We start from the raw sequence: 24,938 nt of genomic DNA on the forward strand, positions 1-24,938 counted from the left end.
GATAAATTTAGACTTTATCTTATTGGAGCTAAATGTATTATGCATACTGATCATTATGCTATTAAATATTTAATGAATAAGAAAGATGCGAAACCACGATTAATCATATGGGTCATTCTAATGCAAAAATTTGATTTTCAGGTAGTGGATAGGAAGGGTACTGTAATCAAATAGCTGACCAATTTTCAGGACTTAAACAGAAAAATGGTGTTAACTTTAATGATGAGATAAATGAAAATTTTTCTGATGAACAATTATATGCGATTAATGCATGGCGAATTCTGTGGTATGATGATATAGTTACCTACTTAGTCAGTAATATTTTACCCTACGGATTAGATAGCTATTAAATAAAAAAAATTCATTCATGATTCAAAATTTTACTTTTAAGATGACCCTTATTTATATAAGCAATGTAAGGACTTAGTTATTTGAAGATGTGTAACAATAGAAGAAACTATAGAAAATATGCAAAAAAATTATAAATCAGATTCAAGGGGATATTTGGGGGTTGATAAAACTAGATTTAAAATTTTATAATCAGAATTTTATTGACATACTTTATTTAAGGATGTTAATAATTGTCTAAAAGCTTGTGATCGATGTCAGAGAGTATGCAATATTTCTAGAAGAAATGAAATGCCTCTTATTTTACTTTGGAAGTTAAAATTTTTTATGTTTGAGGTCTAGATTTCATGAGACCATTTATACCAACTTCTGGAAAAAATTATATTTTAATAGCTATAAATTATGTTTCTAATGGATTAAAGTCATTGCTTTACCTCATTGTGATGCTAAGAATGTTGCAAAATTTGGAATGACGAGAGTAATTATTACAGATGGAGGAAGTCAGTTTAAGAATAGAATGATTCAAACATTAACTCAAAAGTTTGGACTTAGCACAAAATGATCACAGCTTATCATCCCCAGACTAGTGATCTAGCAGAAGCATCTAATCATAACATTAGAAGAATTTTGGAAAGAAACTGTTAATCCTAACAGGAAGGATTGGTCTGCGAGACTGGATAATGCATTATGGGCATATAAGACTACTTATAAACTCCTATCGAAATGTCACCCTATCGACTCATATATGGAAAATCATGTCATGTACCAGTTGAAATTGAGCATAAAACTTATTGGGTCATAAAAGTTTTTAATTATAATTTGAAAGACGCTGAAGAGAAATGAATATTGCTATTAAATGGGTTTGATGAAAAAAGAAATGAATCTTATGAGAATGATAAAATCTATAAGGAGAAAATGAAAATGTGGCATAATCATAGGATCTTGAAAAATTATTTTGAGCATTGATGAGTAGTTTTATTATATAATATAAGATTGAAATTATTTCCAGGAAAACTTAAGTCCAGGTGGTCAGGGCCATTTATTGTGGTAAGAGTTTATCCACATGGTGTTGTTGATATTGAAGATCCTAAAACTGGGAGAATGATTAAGGTAAATGAACACAGGTTAAAAGCTTATATAAGAGGAGAAAGTCCTACATTTGAGGAGATCTTGACATTGGGTCAACCAAGTTAAAACATTAGATATGTCGGGCTAACGACGTTAAACCAAGCTCTTTGTGGGAGACAACCCATAGTTATCAATATGGTTTGATTTGATTTATGATTGTTGTTATGATGAGTTTATGAAGTTATATTAATTCTTACATGATTAAGGCGACAAAAAACAATAATTTATTGATTAAAATAATATGGGGACGAAAACAAATTGACTTTTGAGAATTTTGGATTGGCGTTATAGCACTATATCTGGCGCCATAGCGCCACATATAAAATAACTTCCTTAAATCACTTAATTGACAGTTTTCTGTCCCTTCTTCTCTATTAAAACTTATTTAGACGGAATTAGAGTCATTTTCTTTAAACTTCTTCACAATTCCAAGTATTGTAAAGGAAGAGAGGAGTGAAGATCATCCCAACCTTAAGAATCATTGCTTTAAGATTCATGAGTAATAGAAGTGCAAATGATAATATGTTTGTGCATAAGGATGCCCAAACTTATTTGAATAGATTCCTAGTACTAAGCTTGGAGCGAATTACAGACAAATTGGTGAAGAATGATGGAGAGTTATCCTGTCTCCACAACATGTTGAGTGACAAGTACCATCAATACAAGCACTTAGAGTGGCTGATGAAACTTCAATTCAATCATATGGTGTGTTTCCAATATTCTCAAGTAAGTATGTATTGCAAAAGCAAATGGATTGATGATAAAGTTTCTCAAAATTTCCCTCGCACTCCATTCTACTACTTCTACGATCATAACTATCGAGTGGGTGAAAAGGTGGGGGACAATATCGAGCACAACTACTCTTAAACATATTATTATGTGAAAAATCTTTGGTTTATGAGTGTTAAGTAATAATGTGCCGACTTCAAATGTATTATGACTCTAATATAGCAAATTTAAGTGTCTTGTTTGTATTTTCTTATCGTTGTTAAAGTGATGTTATGTCCGTTTGTAATAAACATATTATTACAAGAAAATGTATTAAGTTCGAGTTGTTAGTACTTGGTGTTAGAATGCCCTGAGTAATTTAAATTGATCCCTCGTATCATTGCAATTGAAGAATTGGAGAAATTTAAAAGAAAAAGGAAAAGATAGTGAAATAAAATATTATTAAATCGACCAATTTTAGGCCCATTAATCTTAGAGTGTTGTGCTCTTTTTAAAATGACAAAAATTTCAAAAATCTAGACTGTTGAGCACTGGAGCCATAGCGCCACAACTTGGCGCTATAACGTCATTCATATACAAAGTAGAGCGCTACCACGCCTGAATCAGTGCTATAGCGTGGGACTGTACCAGATCATGTTTTTTGCGCACAGACCACTGATTTTCACCATTTTTATCCTGGTTCATCTTCTTCCTCCTATATTTTGCGATTTGCTTCCTTAGGGCTTGGATTTATGAGAGATTGGCTTGGAATTAGAACTTCAAACTTTGGATTTCTTCTTCTTTGGGTAAGATGTACATTTTCCCATATGCTAAAAGTCGTCTTATAACTTCTTAGAACGTCTAGAACCCGCCCACAACCGTTTCTGGCACCTTGACGCTAGAATTGGCGCCTAGGCACGGTTTTCTGAGCAAGGCTGACGCCTAAGCGCCACCCTGCTGGCAGCATCCTGTTTTGTGTCTGTTTTGCTTCGTTTTGCCCCCTTTCAGCTCTAATGTGCTCCAAGTGTTATACCTAAAAGATAAACATGAATATAACATTTCTTTAAAGTACAATTTCATTAAAAAACATGTGATAAATATAAAGGAGATTAAGCATAGAAAGACATCAAAATGCGCAAGATCATAATTTTCTTCCTTACTAGATTTGACTCCAATTTGCATTATTTTTGCTCCATTTCTTCCAAAACTCAATTTCATGTACATGGAACTAAAAACAAGCAAAATATGTTCCTCTAAAGTGCAATATCATTAAAAATGAGCATAAAATGTATATAAAAAAGTAAATAATTTTTAGGCGTGTCAATGTGAAGCTAGAGGAAGGGGTACACTCATCACTATCTTTTTGATAAATAGGATATACTTTAAGTAGCAGAGCAATAATCTCATGGCTAGTTTCATAGTTGCTTTCACTTAGGGGCATCGAGTTTTATCCAAATCACAACACTATAAGGATAATGAACACTTAATCAAGTTTTTTAATTGGGAAATTGCTAATTGAAAAATATCATTAAAAATTATTAAAGACCAAAAATTGATGAAAGTTGGTATTTAACAAATATTTGTTGAAATAGTCACGAAGGGGAGTTGAGTCAGTCCCGAGAGGACTAATGTGCAATATGGTTTACCTCCTGCTTTGGATTGCTACTATGCAGAGTTTGAGCCTTCTGAGTCAAAGCTAGATGAGATTATTGCTAGCCTTACTGATGGGCGAGGAGTTTGGAAGATCAGAAATGAGCATAAGGTAAATTTTTCTTTTTCTACACTTAATCCCTCATCGAAGACATAGCACTATTTTATTTCTGCTTGACTGTTACCCTCGAACCATTTAAGCCAGGTGACTCGTGAGAGAGCCATCTTGAGGTATATAGCATTCAGAAGATGAAACCCATTGATTTTCGCTTTCTCATTTTTAAGGCCATTTACACCTATGTCAGAGCTAGTTCTTCTGTAGGTTTGGGTTTCTCTTCCCTTATCTTTACTATCTGCAAAGGATCTGTTGTGAATTATGAGAGTTGGCAGAAGCCAAGGCCATTAGAAAGGCTGATGTGGATATTTATGGAAGATCTCGAGGTACAACTTCTGATATTTCATCTACTTCTACCTCTAGACCTTCTACCACCTCTAGTGTTACTGCTCCACCTCCTGGTAGTTGAGAAGAAGTTAGAGATCAAACCTTGGAATTTCAATCAGATATGTTATTAATGCAATCTCAGCTTCAAAATAATGAGGATCATTGGAGCCACCTAGAACAATACATGAGAAGGAAGAGTGATTATGAAATCAGCTTCAACACTTCCTTAGTGAGTTTTTTGCATGGTGACCAAAGTGTTGAGTTTCCCAGTTATCCTCACTACCCTCCTTTTGAGCACAAATAGATGATGGATGAAGATGTAGATGATGATGAGGAGGATGAATAGGGAGTCTTGATTATTTTTCTGCTGCAGTTCTTCGTATATATTTGGTTTGTTTTAGTACTCTTTGATGTATGTTGCATGCATGCACTACATTTCCTACTTTTACTATTCACTCTTGCTCTAGTTTAGTTTATATTGCCTGTGTGTTAGAGTAGTGCTTTACTTTGCAATTTTTATGTCATACATGTTGATTTTAGATGTACTGCTACTCAGCACCTATTTGTACTACTTGCGCCTGTAATGTTTCCATGTTTATAATTCTATCTCCAACAAAAAAAAAAAAGACTGAGATGGTTTAAGAAAGGAATTCCAAAGGTTTTCTCCTTGGACATTATGATACAGATGTATTATGTTAGCAATATTTTGAGAGAGTGAACTAGAAGCAGACGTCTTAAACATCACCACTTATTTTGATTTATCAAAAGGAATATTCATTATATATTTTATTAGAACTTGAAGTAAGCAATTCATAAGCTTATCCCTATTCCAAATTATTATCAATCCAGAAATCAACCACTATTTAATGAGGAGGACTACCACCATTAGAGAAATCCTATAGAGGACCCATAAAAGACCAATCATCAAGCCAAAACTCAATTTCACCATTACCTAAATCCCAGGTGAGAAAGAGTTCAACTTTCTCCCTAACCTTTAGCATCTCCCTCCATATGATGGAATCAGCTGGCTTATGAGTAGGGCTGTCAAAATGGCTAATTGATCGCGAACAGCTCGTGTTCGGAAGTTAACAAGTCGAACAAGAAAAAAAAAATTGTTCATTCGTGTTCGGCTTGTTTTGGCTCGAAATACTGCTCATATATATATATATATATATTGATGAGTAGTATTTAAAAAAAAAAATTTGACTACAAGGCTACAAGAATTTATAATCAATTAAAATTATTAATTAAAAAAATAGAAGAAAAATTATTAAATTAGATTCAAATGATGTTTTAATATAAACAATAATTTTTAAATCTTGCCCCGACCATTAACATCTTATGGCTACGTGATTAGGGTTGCAAAACAACTCTTTGTTTCTGAACAGCTCGTGTTCGGCTCGCTAAGCAAACAAGCCGAAGACGAACACACTTTTTGAGCTTGAAATATAAATGAGTCGAACACGAGTTGAGCCTGGGCTCGCTCGTGTTCGACTCGTTTACACCCCTACTTATGAGAGCACAATAGAGGATGAACAAATTTACCAACTTTTTATGCATGAATTGCGCACAAATACTCATGATTCCCTATATTTAATCCAGAGCTTCTAGAAGTTAATCTCCATAGAATGGTTGAAGAAACTCAAACTTAAACCACAATTCTTCTTAGGTTTACAAAGCTTACTCCAAGAAGTCCAATGAATTCCACTACCATGACCAAGAAAATTGTCAAAATTCTTTCAATTTTAGTTTGCATGGTTTTAGTCATTTTAACAATTTCTAATACATATATTGGGAAGGAGTTTAGTACATTCTGAAGTAAAGTAAGCCTACCACCAAAGGACAACATTACATTTTCTCAGCTTTGAATTCTTTTCAAAATTTTAAGTTACACAACATAAAAAAGAATATACTTCCTCGTTTTAGTGTTCAATTTAACACCTAAATATTTAAAGGGGAGATTATTCAGTTTAAACCTAGTACGCTGAAGGATCCAATGCGTCCTCTCAGTAGGAATATGCTTGCTAAATATAATCTCAAACTTATTTTTACTGAAAACCATACCAGAGACTTGCTCAAAATGATTTAGAATGGAGATAATATGCTTGATACAATTCTTGCTCATATTACAGAAAATAGTGATATCATCCGCAAAATCAGGGTGAGAAACTAAATCATTTCCTTTAGCATGATACCTATAATTTTGATGACTACCCATGAGATGATTTAGCTTCATATAAATATAATCTAATGCAAGAATAAAAAGAATATGTGATAGAAGATCTCCTTGTTTTAAGCCCCTTTCAGATTTGAAATCACCATAGGTAGATCCATTTTTTAGAATGGAATAATAATTGCTGTCTAAGATTAGTTTACTGAGATAGCAAAAATCATCATTAAAACCATATTTTTAAGCAAATCAAAAATGAAACCCCAATTAATGCTATTAAAAGCTCTTTTGATATCAAGCTTCATAACACCATTACCGCCTCTACAATTAGAATCAATATTCAATAATAATTCATGTGTAATTAAGATATTATGATTTATAGTACTCCCAATAATGAGATCATTTAACACAGGCTGAAGGCTCTTTACCATTATTTTACTAATGATTTTAGATACCATAGCAGTTAAGTTTATAGGCATGAAATTTTCCCACTTTGGCCTCAAGTTATCTTTTGGAATGAGAACAATAGTAGAACATCTAATATATATATGAGGAATATCACCATACCACCACATCTGTTTTAACAATATCCCAAGCATGTATGAAGAAGGTAGATGTAAACCCATCAGGACCACTCATTTTACTTTTATCAATTGATTGGAGTATCTCCAAACTTCCGATTTTTCATGACTATTGCTAAGTATGGAAAAGTCAGCAATTCTACTGTTAATAGCAAAAATAATTCTATCGAGCTATGTTCTATCTACATCCACTTCGTTGAATAAATTACTAAAATAATATATAGCTGATTGGATTATATCATCTACTGAGTGAATTTAATTATCATCTTCATTTTTAATTCTAATGATATGCACTATCTTGTCTTTTGTGTTTTATACAAACATGAAAGAACTTGGAGTTCTTGTCCCCTTCCAAAAAATTGAGATGAGAAGGTTTTTATTTTAGAAAATTAGTTTATCTTTGACGACAATCCTCTAAAACACCTTGTGCCTTTATAAGATCTCGTCCTTCTTCGCCCCGTCCTCAACCTCTTTTACAATTTAAAAACTTGCTTCTCAGCTACCAAGATATATATATATATATATATACTCCCTTCTTTTGTTTTAAAATTGATCCATTTCAAAAATATTATATGCAAATAATCTATGCATATGATAAGCAACTCATGAGTACTCTAATTGATAAAACACTTCACTTTATTCTTTTCACATTAAAGGAAAAAAAACCTCTTAAATACCACATTATGTTTAACATTTTGAAAACACTAATTATAAAATTATTAATCCCTAAGAGATCCTATGTAAATTTATTGCATCTCATAAAAGTCGGCTAAAATAACTATAATTCAGCAAGAAACTATTTGATTTAATAAAAAAGAAACAATGTAGTTGAAATATAATGTTTTTGAAATATTTTAGAGCTGTTTGGTTATTTATACAATAAATGCAAGAGATTACTTTTATGTGTGATTTGAAATAAAATGAAATCAATGTATAGCGAATGATGGCCAACAGTCAGCAGGTAACCAGTGGATGATGACTAGATGTTGGTAAGTAACAATAGGCAGCGACCCCTTGGCAAATAACTACCAAAGCCCCAATTGGCAAATGTTTAGCAACCAAAGGTAGTAACCGCTGGTGCTTGACAAGCAATCATTAATAGGTGGCAATTGATGACAACTAATGGTGACAATGGTAACAAGCCGTAGTTGTGACAGTGACGACAAATAACTAATTGCTAGCAGAAACAACAACAATTGGCGAGGGAGGCCAATAACAATGGTTGGCAGTCAATGGTGGCATTTGAACACCAATGGTGTTGACTAATAAATGACAGTAACAACAAGTGACGGTTTATAGTATATTTTGAAATCAACATAATCCAATAAATTTGGAATGCACGACGAATAAACAATAAGATGAGTTTGAAATTCACTAAAATTTTGTTCTACATCAAAATTCTTCAAACAAACAATAAAATTCTTAAACACTTCCAAAAACAATACACCCATTTTACATCCAACCAAATCGATCCAAAAAGTTGCACACAAATCCACAACTCTCAAATACTTGAATTTAAAGGATTGGGAATGAAAGTAGATCAAACAAATGCCTAGGAAAAATTCCTAACAGAATCCCAAAAATCAAACTATGCAATCCACAACTTTTCTAATAAACAATCTGAATAAATAAAATGTCGACTTGACTTGTTAGTAAAGCCATGTGTCATCAATTATGGCATTGTACAACAAGACCACATAAATTTAATTGTTTAATCAAAATTACTGCTGTAAACCCTTGTGCAGCATGCAAAAAAAAAAGAAAAAATCTCTAAATATTCTCCAATTGAATTATGATACAAGTAGACACTAAAAAACAAAATGTGAGTAATTTAGTATCATCAAAGTGATAATTGAACTAAACAATACATTCTATAATAGATAAATAATAAGATTACCACAAGAAGGCCTTAGCTTTGGCCTTCTCCACGTGTTACCAGACATTTTTTTTGCCTTCAAAAATTGGCACCAGAATATATTTTCATGTCTGATCGCTGATGTAAATCCATGATAGGTATACCGATCACCTTTATCTTAAGATAGCAGAATGGCTAATCTAATTTGCTCTGGTTCAAAACTCTGATTAATAATAAGCTTGCTCCTTCAAAATCTTTTCTGTTACATTTTATCTTAGGATGGATCTAATTTCATGTGTTTACTTTTTACTATAAGAAAACTATTAGACAATTTGAAATTTAAAAGATGCATTTTTCGTGTAATACAATTAACCATATCATGAAATAAAAACATATCACAATAACCTTATAGATGTTATTTTTTTTCAAATGAAATCCTTTATAAAGCCATTAAAACACGAAATCCTTTCTAGTCATGCAAAGTTTTCTCTGACAAAATACGTAGCCTCCCTGAAGACAAATAAAAAGATAAAGAACATGTGCACTTATCAAAATCCTATAAAAGAGTGAAACAAAATACACAAACAGTGAGTTCAAATGCTTCCTCCAAGCCTAACCTATCAATTTCTTTGAAAATTTAAACCACAAAAAAGGGGATCAGAAGTAAAACCCAATTTACTCGGCATAACTCAAGACGCAAGGAACATTGTCTACATGATTTTTTTTATTTCCTACTATAGCCCAGACATTGCTATGTATAATATCCTAAATGATTAAAATAAGTATCACTATGTTACTCTTATAGTCGAAAGTAGACATGTAAACAGATAAGCATATATCCCCCTTCCTCCCAAAACCAAGCATAGCCGGAGCTATATACACCATTTGAGTGTCAAAGAAACTCTGCTCAGAATATTTGAAAAGTTTTCCAAGTTACAATAAGTATAAAAAAATCATTCACTGCTAGGCAGATTAGGAGGGCCTCTTGAGATGGGAAAAGCATAAGTTGGCTTGGCTTTTGCAATGTCCACAAAAATAACCCTCCCATTCAGAACCTGTGTAATTTCTCTCCAATTAGTTCAGGAAGAAAATATATAGAAATATTTGATTTAGTCGTCTGTCTGATTTCTCACCTTTCCATTCATCTGTTTCAGAGCATTCTGAGCTTCATCTTCCGAGGCAAATGTTACAAACCCAAACCCCTTTGGTCTATCAGAGACTCTATCTATAACTAGTCTGGCTGCCAGTTGTAGATATTAACCAAGTTGTGACAAAAAAAGATAACAAAGCGAACTAAGTAATGCTTATGTAACAATTAAAAAAAAAGTTAAAATTTTGTTAGCCTTTGCTTTGAATTTCATAAAGAAAAACTGCTAGTGGTTTATTGTTAAACATTTAGTATACAAAAGGAGCATATAAATGGCCTCAAAGAGGTATTTACAATTCAACAATAAAAGAGTATTGCCATACAAATTTATGAGTTTGTGCTTTAGAAGGAAAGAGAAATCAAGTACTCCATTAAATTTTGCTTTATGAGGCAAAAAAATTGAGTAGTATTACCTTCAACAACTTGACCAAATTTTGAGAAGGCCTCGGCTAGTGTATCCTCGGACATGTAGAATGACAGCCCTGAAAAAAAAGGAAATTTTAGTGCATTATTTGGTAGAGGTGAAGAAGGCAGAGATTCTAAGCTTGATTAAAAAATGCTCAGTCTAACCCAGCTGGCATGAAAAGTGCAATTTTTAGCTTTGGAGTAAAAACATACTTCAATTTATTAGAATTACAGTAACGTTAGTGAGGATTAAAAATTCTAAGAAAAACGATCGATAAATTGCTAAATTACATTCCAATGATGTGCGGCCTTGAGTAGAGTCCAATTTTGAAAACAGTGAAGGCACGAAATTATATGCTCAATTGTCCACAAGGCTAAAATTTTGTGAAGCCTAGATAAAGTTAGGCTAAGATTTAGATGATTTCTATAATTCATTGGATGCTATAGAAGGGAAAAAAGATGTACAAAATAGCCAAAGTATCCAATGCAGTATTGTTAAGATATGTGAGATTGTTGGGTTTCATCCCTTAAAGAAATATATTGACGTGAAAATGCCTAGTTTAACCTTTTCTCTAGATTTCAAGTTTTTAGGTTGAGAAAGGGGAATGGCTATTCGCATATAAGCCCTGGCCTTCTCCCTAACAATCTGATGGTTTGGTTAGGATAGAGAAATTCAACTAGTTTGTGGCATCCCCATGCATTACCACTTCTAACGTGGTGGAATAGGATCCAAAATCAACTCTCATATAGAATTCAAGAGGTTATGAGTCCTTGGGGTGTGATACTTGATGTAAGAAATATTATACTTAAGGAGGAATGATGGCTAATATGGAGAGCTCTCACATAACGGGAGATTGCTAAGACATGTAAGAATGTTGTGTATAATCCTACAATGAAAGTAAAAAAATATGTTGGTGCAAAATACCAAGTGATTGGATCTCACCCATAAACTAAAACTTTTGAGTTAAACATGAGTATAGTAACTTATATATTGACCCAACTTTGATCTCCATTAAATCCAAGCCCTCTAACACATGTAGATATTTTAACTTTTGATATGGCCCTTCTTGTTAATTTGATATAACCATGTTGGAGCATGTTTTAGGATCCAAAATCAACTCTCATATAGACTTCAAGTGGTTATGAGAGTCCTCGGGGTGTGATACTTGATGTGAGAAATATTATACTTAAGGAGGAAAGATGGCTAAAATGGAGAGCTCTCACATAACGGAAGATTGCTAAGACATGTAAGAATGTTGTGTATAATCCTACAATGAAAGTAAGAAAATATGTTGGTGCAAAAATACCAAGTAATTGGATCTCACCCATAAACATGAGTATATTAACTTATATATTGGCCCAGCTTTGATCTCCATTAAATCCAAGCCCTCTAACACATCTAGCTATTTTAACTTTTGATATGGCCCTTCTTGTTAATTTGATATAACCATGTTGGTGCATGTTTTAGAAAAAGTCAACGAATTAGTTCCTTCATACTTTTTTTATTATTTTTTGAATATGCTCGTAAGCAAAACCTGAGTTATACAAAGTAAAATTAAACCAATTAAATTTAAAATCCTTCTCATCTTATTACCAATTTTGGCAATTAATTTTCATTTTTTATAAATTATTTTCAATGTAACAAAGACATGGATTTTTATCCTTAACTAGGCTTTAAAATATTTGAAGGGTTCTGTACGCAAGAAATGTCCAAGCATGGTGATGAAACTAAGTAACTCACGAGAACCATGGGACCATCAACCTGATCCAAGGAGGAATCACTTAAAATAAAGGACTACCCACCTTGCCCAAAAAAGTACCCGCACAGCTCAAAGATTACCTAGCATAGAGGTGTTCCCAGCTCAAAGATCATTGCATAGCTCATTAAAACTTGCCCAGTTCAGTAGGACTTATTTACTCAGAGAAACTGACTCAGGTCAAAAGACATTGCCCCAACCTAAGGAAAACTTGTACAATTTGAGGAGGGCACTCACCCAGTCCTGAAAGGGAATTGCCTGTTAAAGAAGAAGCCCAATAAATCCCTCCATTATGTCAAACAATCTTGCTCCCTCAGTCAACGACCTAATCCACTTGACTGCAAAAGCATTCGAGACACTCGTCAAGACAACTATTCATATGTACTCTACAAGGTTCTTGACTATTGTGCTATAATTTTTAACAATCCTACTTATATTTATTTATTTACTGTCGTACCATTTTCTGTTGAGACCAAACCCTATAAAAAAGAGGTTAGAGAAGACATTTGAGGACAGATCATCTATATTTTTTTCAGCTCTTGAACTGTGGTGAATAAAATCCCTTTTGAGTTTTTGTATTTTTTTATTTTGTTTTTTTTTATTATTATCTTTTTTTTTTTTTTTGGCTAGACTATTTTTTTTTTTTCACCTTTTTGCCTCTTACCAATAATATTGTTGAGAATTCATGGGTTCTACAAGTATGAATGATACCACCACAAAATATAATACCAAATTAATTTGGTATTATAGCAACTGTTATGTCATTTTGCTTTCAATTTTATCAAATACCGTATTATCCTTTTACCTAAATTTTATCTATTTACTACAATTTTATTTCAATGAGATTTTTCATAGTTTATTTATGTTCTCTCCCATGCTTTCTTTCTCTTCTTGCCATCTTATATCATCCAACAGGCAATTTCGTATGCAATAAAAAAGTCTCCTATAATTTTCACACACCGCATGCCCTCTCTCCTGCCTTTTTCTCTCATCCACATTATCTCTTGCATTCCCACAACAAATTGCTCAAATATCTCAAAAATTCCTTCAAAATTTGAAATTAATATTGAAACTTTCAACCACTTTCCTTAAATGTTAACCTTTAAATCTAAAATTCAAATTACATCTTAATATGATCAACTAATTATTAGAAATTGTAAATTCCTAATGAACCAAGTCATGAGACAACCCTCTTTTTTTTATGCATCCCTCTCTTTGTTAGGCCATGCCCTTCTTATACAAGCAAATGGGACACCTCCTAAGGCACATAGAGAAATAACCAATCCCGTAAATCTCATTCAATTTTTGAAGATTGACACTTTTCCTATCATTTAGAATAAGAATAAAAATTAGAAGAGAAAGGGAGGAGGAGAAAAAATATAAATCCTTTTTCTATCATTTGTAATCCATGGAGCTCTACTACATCTTCAAAAAAATGTGCTCAACATTTTCCTTACAAAATTGCCTGCAGACTACTGCTTGAATGCATTCAAGATATGGTGGAGTTTAACTACTATGTCAATTGTGCTTCAGTTTCTACCATGAAGGCATTTGCTAGTAGAATCTTGATATGCCAACTACTTTAGCAAAATGGAGACACTGACTTCAACTCGATCTACTACTTTACTCTCTGATAGAGTGCCGCACTACACTGGCGGAATTAATGCATTACAGTCAGCTAATCGGTTCATTGTTACGCAACTTCTTATAGGTCTACTTAACGGGTTAACAAACAACAAAAGCTAAGCTAGACTAATTTTAAAATTTTACTTCCGCATTATTAACTACGGCTAAATTTTCATTTCTTTTTATTTTTTAATTTAGCTTAAAAATTATGAAGATAAGGATTTTTATCCTTAATTAAGATTTAGATTTTTTAAAATTAAGAAATTATCTATGAACTTTTGGAATTAGCCTGTATTAAGAAAATTACGTAAATTATATGATTGTATTTGCTTGGCTTCCTAATATTCTGTCTTGAGGAATTCAGCCATTCCATGCCTTGACAATTCAACAACTTGATGATACATTAATGGAATCATTTTATTACATTTTCTATCTGCTATTGCATTCACAATTGTTTTGTAAACTCTACATTAGTTTAGAATTAGACTCAATTTCCTGCCATTTTCCTTTCAAATTTATCAAATTGTTCTGTTTTCAATTTAAATTTTATCTTGATTACAACATATTCATCCATTTCTCTCAAAGCACATACTTTCCTTCTCTTCCCATCACCCTATTATTTGAGTGACATTTTTTGAGAAACCTGGTATAAATTCCACATATCACCTACCCCTACACCCTCCTTTCTTCCTCTCTCAAGACTATCGTCTACATTCCCTCCACAATTTTTAAAAAAATCCTAATTAACTTGAAACTCATATTTACATTTCAAAATTAATTTATAGCGTCAGCTCTTATCCTAAATTCCTTCACAAACTTAGTTTCAAATCTTATATTCAAAGCAAATCCTAGCCAGATCTTGAAAAACTTGAAATTGTAAGTTCCACACATGCTCAGACATGTATGCCATGTTCCCTCTCCCCTTCCGTCTAAGGGCCATACCCATAAAACTTTATCCTACAAGGCAAACTTTCTTTGTTGTTTGATATATCCCTCCTCTAAATCATGCCTGCTTACACGTGTTGTGTGCCTCTCCAAAAATATGTACACCAAAGAACCTATCCCATAAAATTGGTTGAATCCTAATTTAAATATTACCATCTTCAGTCGCCGAAAGCCAATCTCTCTCCTCTTATCATAACAACAACAACAATAACAACAATAAAAACAAAACCTTAATCCCACTACGTGGGGTCAGCCTTTTTTTTTTCCTATTATCATAAAAAGGGAAAAAATTGAAAAGGATAAAACGAGAAAAAAAATAAAGCCTAGAAATTCTTCTTCGTCACTATCAATTTGTGGAGCTCTGCTACAATTTGAAGAGAGATGCTAAATACTTCACTAAAAATACTTCATTAAAACTAATCCTGGATTGTGCTATATGATAAGATTAAATTTATGTTCAATATAGGAAATTTTGAAAATAGCGTCTGAAATTTGAGTCGGATTTTTCCGACACCAATATTTGCATCCGATTTCCAACTGTAAAGTGGCAAAACATAGCTTTTGCTATTTGTGGTAGATTAAGCATTTAATTTGCCTCCAATAAATTGACACAAAAAAATTTCAATGACAGCAAAACCAATAGCGGTGTTTGCGACGGTTTGTGAGTCAAATTTGTGTCGAATAAATCGACGCAAAAGCTTTACTTAAAAGCGTCGAACTATATCCGACGTAAATTAGATAAAAAGGCCGACGCAAAAGATCTAAAACACTATCCCATGTAGAGTCGGACATCAAATTAGATGAGAAGGCCGACGCAAAAGATCTAAAACACAATCCCACGTCTTTCATTTTATTTTCTTCTCCGCGTCCCCGAAACCCTTGCACCCCATCCCTCTTGCACCCCAAAAACCCTCAAAGCTTCTCCATCTCTTCTCTGTCGAGACCCTCGCCGTCGCCGTCACCCTCGTTCCTCTCGCTCCTGGTTCCGTGACCGAGCCTTCAGGATTTAGTCGCAATTAGAGCTAGTTGGGAAGGCAGGAAACAGAGACTATGAGAACTTCCATAGTTCTCATCATTCTTCTCCGCTCGTATCAGGAAACATCGAGGAATGTAAGTCAATCTATGAGATTTTTTTTCATTTTAGATTTTGGTATGTATGTAACAGTTGAAGTTTAGGTGTTAGGCATGCATATACATAAAGAATTGAGTGGTATGTATGCAAATCTCTGTAAACATTCATGTTTAGGTGTTAGCTATGTATATACATAAGTATTGAGTGGTATGTATGAGAATGGGGATGTTATTAGTAGAATTCAAGTATGTTGGTTGAAGTAGCGGAGGAATGCATCAAGTTTATCGTTCAAAGTGACGATAATATAGATGGGGATGTTATCTGTAAAATTCATGTTGATTGGTTGAAGTGGAGGAATATATCGGGTCTATTGCTCAAAGTGATCGCGATATAGAAGGAGAGGTTATTTGTAGAATTCATGTTGGTTGGTTGAAGTAGAAGAATGTATCAGGCTTATTATTCAAAGCGATGGTGATAAAGATAGGGATGTTAATAGTAGAATTAAAGTTAGTTGGTTGAAGTGGAGGAATTCATGAAGTCTATTGTGTGATAGAAAAGTACCTCTCAAACTAAAAGAAAATTTTTATATAATGGTGTTGAGACCTGCAATGCTCTATAGCATAGATTGTTGCCCTTTAAAAGAGAATCACAAAAAAAAGTTAATTGTTGTTGAAATGAGAATGCTTAGATGGATGCATGAGTGGCTTGACACTTAGAGACAAAATGATAAATGAATATATACATGATAGGGTTTTTGTAGATCGAGTGGCAGACAAGATTAGATAGAGATGTCTTAGATATAGTCTGGTCAATTAAATGTCGACCATCTGATGAGCCTTGAGGGATTTCGAGATTCGCTAGACCAAATAGTGTCGACTTTACTAGATGAAGCGTGCTAATTCAAGGAGGTTCCTACGGTTATTTTCTTCGATGAAAATACGCTCCTATGAACCACTAAGCATAATCATCCACTGAACATATTGATCAACACTAACTAATTTTTATTTTCCATAATAGTTGCACTAATTAGTAAAGCTAAATATATGTTGCAGATAAATATTCGTAGTTTGAGAGCTTGGATATATAACATATTATATGTAGGACAAAAACGACTCACTGGTGAGTTCTTGAATGATGTTAAGAAATTTGTGCAGATGACATCACAACTGCCCATTTATCGTTCCAAGGGTAAGTTCTGATGTCCTTGTGTGAAATCAATCGTATCTGCGACCCGAAGAAGTTAAGTTGGATCTTTACTACAAGAGATTCAAACAAAATTATTGGTACTCGACTGCAAATGGTGGGCTAGAACCATAAATTCGTACAATCAAGTTGGTGCCCCAACAAGTTATGGCCCTCCGCAGAGGAATATGGTCTTGACACATACGAAGAATTGATTCATGAAGCTCACAGAGCTCATTTTGTTGAGTTTTCCACATGAAAGTGAAACGTCAAACAAGAAATTGCAACAATTCTATGACTTACTGTAGACTGCATAGCAACCTTTATGAGATGATTGCACTACACATACTGAGTTATCAGTAGCACTGAGCATCAAATTTGATTTTGACATTTTAGAGAAGCATTTAATCAAGAAGCAACATTATTGAATAAGAGGATTCCTAAAAAAAACTTAGTGTTGGATGACTTGTACAGAACAAAAAAAAGTTAGGATTACAATCTGAGAAGATTAATTGCTATGTTAACGACTGCATGATATATTATAAGGTCGTGCAGTCGAGACGACTTTCTAATTTTGTGGTGCTAATAGATTAAAACAAAGGGGGCGAAAGAGTAAAAATAAAAAAAAAATAATACAAATGCCTCTTTTACTGTTCGCTCATATCACGACTTTAGAGGTTCACTTCTATGTGTATAGCTCCTCACCTGATTTAACACAGTACTGGATCTGTTGATGTTAATTCCATGAGTCATCTATCACATTGTAAGGCCTAGAGATATTTTCATCCTACTTATTTGGACCTTGCAGCTGAAGCATGCAATTTTTTACTTGACTTATGTGCAAATGACTTCACCCCGTACAGTCATGCCATAACCCCGTGTTCATGTTGGCCAGTTTCATTATGTCGTACAATTTACCCACAATGTGTGCATGATCGTATCGTTCTTATTTCTGATGTTGATCATACCAAGTCCACATAGCTCAAAGAGAACCATGAACGTATTATTGCAGTCTTTGATTGACGAAGTTCAAATGTTGAGAAGAAGAGTGTGTTTAGTTATGACGTCACTACAAAACAAAATTTTCAACTGAGAGGAGCTGTTATGTGGACAATTACTGAGTTCCCGGTCTATGAGATGTTAGATGGTTGAAGCATAGCCGGCAAATTGATTTGTTCTTACTCATAGATATGTCAAATGCATTTACCCTGAAATATGGAAGGAAAAATAACTGGTTTGACTGCCATCAAAGATTTCTAGGTCGTCATCACACATTTAGAAGGTACAGAGATTTATTCATTGAAGTACCAAAGATCACTGAGAAACCACAGTTAGCTTCAACTTGTCTTCCTGATTTTGCCATCACACATAACTAGATTAAATGGAGTATATTTTGAGATCTTTCAAATTTTAAGACTAATCTGATTAGACAATCTCGATGTTATGCCTACTGAGAAGATTTTTTTTATAACATCTTCAATACTCTGATGGATATTAAGGGTAAACAAAAAAAATAGAAAAACTATATTGGACCCTGAGATTATTGCAAGAGAAGAGCCTTTAAACTTCAAGAGACAAATGTAGGTAAATTAATAAAGCCTACTGCTACTCTTCTTACACATTTCAATTGCATATTTTTTAAAACACCCAACTCATTGAGGCCAAATTTGTTCATTGAAAGAACAAGGCCCCCAACAAAAACCCCAACACAGCCAACAACAACAATAAGAAGCTTTTATCCAACAATAAGAAGCCTTTATCTCAACTCATCAATTTGGAGCAACAAAAAATTGTGTGCAGGTAAAGTCATAAGAAACATATAAAAGAGAACAAACACACAAAAATAAGAAACTTTTATCCCACAAAATCCCCAACACAGCCAAAACAACCCATAGCCCAAGGTCATGCCACATTTTTCTTTTTTTTTCCAATGTCCAAATCGAAAATAAAAAAAAAATTGCAATGAGAAATCAGGAAGTCACAAAGCACAGGTATCACAAACTTCTGACAACAAAATGCAGATGAAAAAGCCAAAAATCGCATAAAGAAAGTCATTCCATCGAAAATCACCACAAAAATTACTTACAGAGCACCACAACCAGAGATCAGAGGGAGGAATTAAAGAGGAGAAAAGCATCACTCAAGAGATACGCATGAGAGGGAGGAAAGCGCGAGAGCTATCAAAAGAGGCACTTGAGGCATAGCAGAAGCAAGAGCTATTAAATAAGACACGGGATGAGGCCAGACAAAGCACGAGAGATCGAAAGGGCGGTCTCGTAAAAAATAAGTGAAGAATGCGGGCCACAAGGTCAAACCCGCAGCCGCGTTTATTAGAAATTTTTAACGAATTTTCTGGATAAGTTGTAGTGCTGTCGAAACTAAACAGTGTAGTCTGTGTTTTGAAAACTCCGCCGCAGCAAATAAACTGCCCCAAACGGGCACTTAGTCTTTTGTCCACCTGAGGACAATTTAGAATTTTGTGTGTCCAAGGTCAATTTAGCATTTTGTTATTATTGTTGGGTTATAAAAGGGCTAATATGTTTAAGATTTGGGGTATGTACGAGATTGTGTTTGTAAATCTTAGGGTTAGGGCTTGGGAAAGACTTCCTACCTCTCAAATTGTAGGGTTTGGCAGATATAGCCTACCTCTCAAAGTGTGTGTCCTTATCTTTATGTAATTGAGATTTTGTTTAGACTTGATATTGGTGGAATAAAATATATTATCTTTGTCATAATTTCTATGGAGTTTTATGTCATGTTTCTCCTAATAATGAAATTTAAAATCAAGGAAAATTTTATATGAACTATATCATATCAAAGTTCTCAAGACCACTTTACCCTTTTTAGACCTCAATATTTTAGCATAGTATTTGAGGTTACATATATACTTCAGTTGTATGTATAAGGGAAATAATCTAGAAAATCATCAAATGCCTATTACAGTGTGAATTTGAATGATGTAAGGTAAAGATACTCCACACATGACTAAATTTTAAACAATCATTTAATCTCTCAAGCATTTAAGAAATCAATTGTTACATAGAGTTTCCTCTCAATACATAACACAATACATTAAAATTTGTAAATATTCAAAGGAAACTAAATTACAAACAAGTTAGATGGGTAAGATACCACAATAATTCTAAATTTATACATAAACACAAATATAAGGTAGAAACAAACCTATCGATGCACCCTCCATAGTTTCCTTAAAACATTATTAGAGTTTCAAATTCAAGGATTTGAAAAAATAAAAGATGATTATCAACTTTGTCCAAATTTACATTTGATATTTTTAGGGCATGCCCAAAAAGGAATCTTTTGATAGTTCTTATGTGTTGATTGAGGGATACATATAAAAAAGAAAAACATTATATATTCCTAAAACATCTATGGGGCAGTTTTCATAATGGAGTTATATTATGGGAGGACTTACAGAATATTTTGGAAAGTAAGAGTTGGGAAAATATTTTACTTCACATTTCTATGAACTTTCATATCCCACTTTCTAGTTTGCTTAAAATATAATAAGGCATCCTATATAAAAAGCTTATTCTTCAAGAAGATAGCCAGTTTTCAATGACTATTCATAATTATTTTGAATAGAGATGACATATTTGTATCATATTTTTCGAAAATATTGTAGAAGATAATAGCAGAACATTGAAATTCACTTGACATTACACTCAAGCTGATAGACAGATAAAGGCAGGAAATAAATTATTAGGATCTTTGATGGGTAAAAGCTTTGGTATCTGGGATTTACACTTTGCTACAACATGATTTGTATATAACAACACTATTTCAAGAATCACAATTAAAATTCCATTAAAAATAACCCATTGATGCAATCCAAAACAACCATTTAATCTTGCTAGCATACCTATTCATGATTCTCAAATTCAACATTGATTTTTGCACAAAATTGTTAAAGCATTCATAATAATATAAAGCAATAATTAGAAGTAGTGACAAAAAATATGTTGAAACAAAAAAACTAAAATAAAACATTCAAAGAATATAATATTTAAAAAGATATGTTGAATAAAACCCGGCCTAAGAGATATGACTCCATCAAATTTTAAAAATACAAGCTAGAGCACGTGGGCCATCTAATAACATTAAGAATATTGGAACTAATATAAATATTCTTGAATTACCAAGTGACATGTTTATCAATCTTGATTTTAATGTAGAAAATTCAATATCATATAGAGTTGGTAAATTTATACATGTGAAGAATGAATCTTTGACAAGAGGAAAAAAACTAATATTTTTAAATGCCTACTTAATTTTTTTTGCTTTGAGGTCAACCATATGATTACAAAAAAGGTACTAAAAAATAGGATGGAGATCATAGATTTCATCTGAGTTTCAAGAATAATCACCAGCAGAGAATACTTTGTTTATTAAGGATGGCTTGGAAAGCATTACACTAGAGAAAATTGAGAGATATATTAACTTTAAATCTTCATAGAAAGGCTATATTTAGGCCCGTAGGATTCGATGTGGCACGATGAGCCAATGGAGGAAAAACTTGAAACAACCATCAGAGCTAAAAGAATAAAAAAAGCTATTTCTATCCAACACTGATGAAGAACTTTACTTAGAATTTACATTCTTAGATACGATAATTGTTTTATAAGACAAGGTAATTGTAGTTTTCTTTTCTTAACATTTATAAATTTTAAAAATTTAAATTTCAAATTTTTCAAATTTTAATTTTTTTAGTTTTAAAAGTTGAATTTCAATTTCAAGGGGATACAATTTAATTTTAACTGGGAATCAATTATTAGAAGTAAAATTAAGCAAAAAAATCAATTTACGCTCAAGCTTAGCTGGCCACCACTTATATGGAGAGTTAATTATACAATGGATGACACCTCCATAACCACACACTTTGCCAGCCCACCCTTAATTCCCCCTCTCTTTTACCAAATTTTAAATAATTGTAAACTTAGTTCAATACTTATTTCATGGAATGAAGTACTTAATATTAGTTTATACAGAATTGTAGGGGTTATATTCCAAAAGAAGCTTGGTAGCTGCCCACATGTATTAACCTTAACACTTTTGCGAGCAGCAAGTTCCTAAAGTTTCTATAAACCAATTTCATCTTTTGCTATAGAGCTTTCTACAATCTCTGCTTCACACATCCACGCCAATTTTTAATCCAATTCCACCATAAATCAGCATTAAACGCTCATAAGGATCTCTCAGCCAACACTTGACTAAACAAGATCTAGTCTTGTTCTAAACTCCATTTAGCTGACATAAACCCTTGAATAATTATGAAATACTCCTGAATTAAAGTAGGCATATACCTTTAACTAATCCAAGTGTTTACAAAGCCTCAAGTTTCCTATATTTCCCATAGCAAATTTTTAAACCCAAAAAATTGTCATTTTGCTTGTGCTTCTCTCACATCCTTGACGAACCTCCGTCAAATTAACCCTTAACACCACCTCTCATAAACCATTCTTTAGGATTATACCCATCTCTATTATTTTTTTAAAAACCACACAAGGGCAATAAGACCCCCGGGTCACAGTTCGATCTCGTCTATATATATCACTCCTTGATTGGCAGAGTTTGTGAGACCCCTAGGGTCACGGTTCGATCTCGTTTATGTGTGGGATAGAATTTTTAGTCACATGAGATTGGTTGGGAGGCTCGTATAATAACCTCTAGCCAATCATTACTATATATATATATATATATATATATATATCCCTTACAAGATGGTGATAGAGGTATTAACCCAACGGCTGAGTCCAAGAGAGGATGGGATGTGTGTGTGTCTATATATATATGTGTGTGTGCCTCAAGCCTATATGTGTGTGTATGTGTGCGCGCGCGCACATGCGCCGCAAGCCTTGGCATGTTGGTGGCGGGGTCACTGTAAGTCACCTCAGGTAAAGGGTTCGATCCCATCGTGGCGCGGGGGCTCTGAAATATTAGGCACATAGCGCAGGCACCCAATCATAGGTGCTCGAGTGCAAAGAGGAAACGGTATTTGGGGTGAACCGGTTCTTTTTATTATATATATATATATATATATATATATACCACTCCTATAGAGATCCCTTACAGGATGTAAGGACAGAGAAGAGGTATTAACCCAATGTCTGAGTCCAAGAAAGATAACCTAAGGTCTGTGTCAAAGAAAGAGTTAACATAGGTTAATGGCTAATCTAAGTATATCTAAAATTTTGACTGAACTACCAAGGCACAAATTCGTGTTTCGCAGAATTAGGTCACTAAAACTAGGAAAAGCTATCTTCACAATTCCTAGGGATTGTTTGGTAACAAGTAGGATTTAGTAATCTTTGTAAATGTATGTTTAGTAAAGCTTGAGATGATTTAAACTGAAATTTAATTTGCATGACAATTGTTAAATTTTCCTAACTCCAAAAATATTGATTCGGTATTTGTCTAAAAATTTAAATTTAAAACTTTTGCATGCCAATTTCTAGTCTTAACGAAGACCATATAATATTGATTAAGTCAAAAGATTGGTAGTTGTGACCAGCTAAAAGTTGTTAATCAGGTTAACGATATCTTCACCATCTTCAATACTTGCTGTAAAAAAAATAAAAGAAAGAGATCCCAACTTCGGATTCGTAAATAGTCACCAAGAAGAGTTGAGAACCATTGCCCCCAACCGGAAAAAGCAAGCCTAGACAAACCGAAATTTGCTTTTCGTTGAGAAGTAACAGTAAACATACCACCGACGAATAGCTTGGAGGCGATCCCGCGGAACGATATGAGTTGGAAGGGTAGAATGCAAGAGTTCAAGCTGCTAATGATAAAGCCCCGACATCGAGCACTGCTATAGAAGGATGCTCCACGCAAAGCAGCCGCCATCGTTTCCGGCTCGTTCCCTTAAGAGCACTAGCGGCACTGTCGCCTCTTCCCCGCCAAAGGGGAAAGTATTTGGGTAGATAAACTAGGACCTAAGGGGTTATTGAGGGGTAAAGGGTTATTGAGGGGTAAAGGGTTATTGATCGGTTATATCCTAACCTTCCTGTAACTCTGTAACTCCCTCTAACATCTCTGTAATTTATTTGTATTCATTAAATTACAGAGGCGAAACTCATTTGTAGATTACAGGTAGTTTACAGAGAGGTTACAGGGGGTTACAGATACCCTCTGTAACCCTCTGTAACCCTCTGTACCCCTGAATAACCGTTGGACGTATGCATTGTTGCGTACGTCTTATGTACGCAAATATTTTCCTGCTAAAGGGCACCTGCCTACCTATTGCAAGGATCGTGAGGCAGCTAGCCTACGTGGCTTCATGGGCCATTGGCCTTCTTAGGGCTGAGTAACAGGTTTAGGGTCTAGAGGAGCTATGATAGGGTTCCTGACGCAAAGATGAACCCCTAGTGCTGGAATTTTTATTCGGTACGTGTACCGCATGAAGACCTGCATGCGGTACCGAATTAAAAACAACCGCGTGGAATTCTATACCACGTGGATTTTTCACCTTAACAACTTTGTCATATTATGCCCTACCCGGCCTGAATCCCCCCCTAAAAAACATATTTTTGTCATTTTTAATTCCCACCAATTGAAAAAAAGTGATATTTTGTCTCCTTTAGGGTTTAGAGATTCAGGATATTCTCATTTCGTTGCCTTGTATTCGCTGGACCTGGTTCGATGGAAATATTTTTTTACGAAGAAATATTACTGGAATCTCAAAATGCTTGCGAGAAACATAAGAATGAGCTGGAATCTTAGAATATTTTTTAGAATAATGAGAATGAGTAAAGTTTAGATGCGGCGGAAGGACATCGGCAGGTACGTTGAGGACTTGTTTGAATGCAGTTCTAGGTTTTAAGGAATAATTTTATTGTTAATGAAGTTTGCTCTGTTTTTAGATGACGTGTAACACTAAGTTTCTGTAAGGGTGGGATGTG

General features: G+C 33.8%; 1 protein-coding gene across 1 annotated transcript; it reads right to left on the reverse strand.

Moving 5' to 3' along the window:
- Positions 1–9,543: 9,543 nt before the first annotated feature.
- On the reverse strand, positions 9,544–23,983 carry LOC110021813 (glycine-rich RNA-binding protein 4, mitochondrial). Its single transcript, XM_020720476.1, has 4 exons — positions 23,745–23,983; positions 10,443–10,511; positions 10,016–10,122; positions 9,544–9,937 (listed from the first exon to the last, which is right to left on the reverse strand). Exons 1-4 carry the CDS (start codon positions 23,881–23,883, stop codon positions 9,836–9,838), a joined length of 417 nt encoding a protein of 138 aa, XP_020576135.1. The 5' UTR covers positions 23,884–23,983; the 3' UTR covers positions 9,544–9,835.
- Between the last annotated feature and the right edge of the window lie 955 nt (positions 23,984–24,938).

This window comes from Phalaenopsis equestris, unplaced genomic scaffold (genome assembly GCF_001263595.1).
Source record: "Phalaenopsis equestris unplaced genomic scaffold, ASM126359v1 Scaffold000149, whole genome shotgun sequence".
Classification (NCBI taxonomy): Eukaryota; Viridiplantae; Streptophyta; class Magnoliopsida; order Asparagales; family Orchidaceae; genus Phalaenopsis; species Phalaenopsis equestris.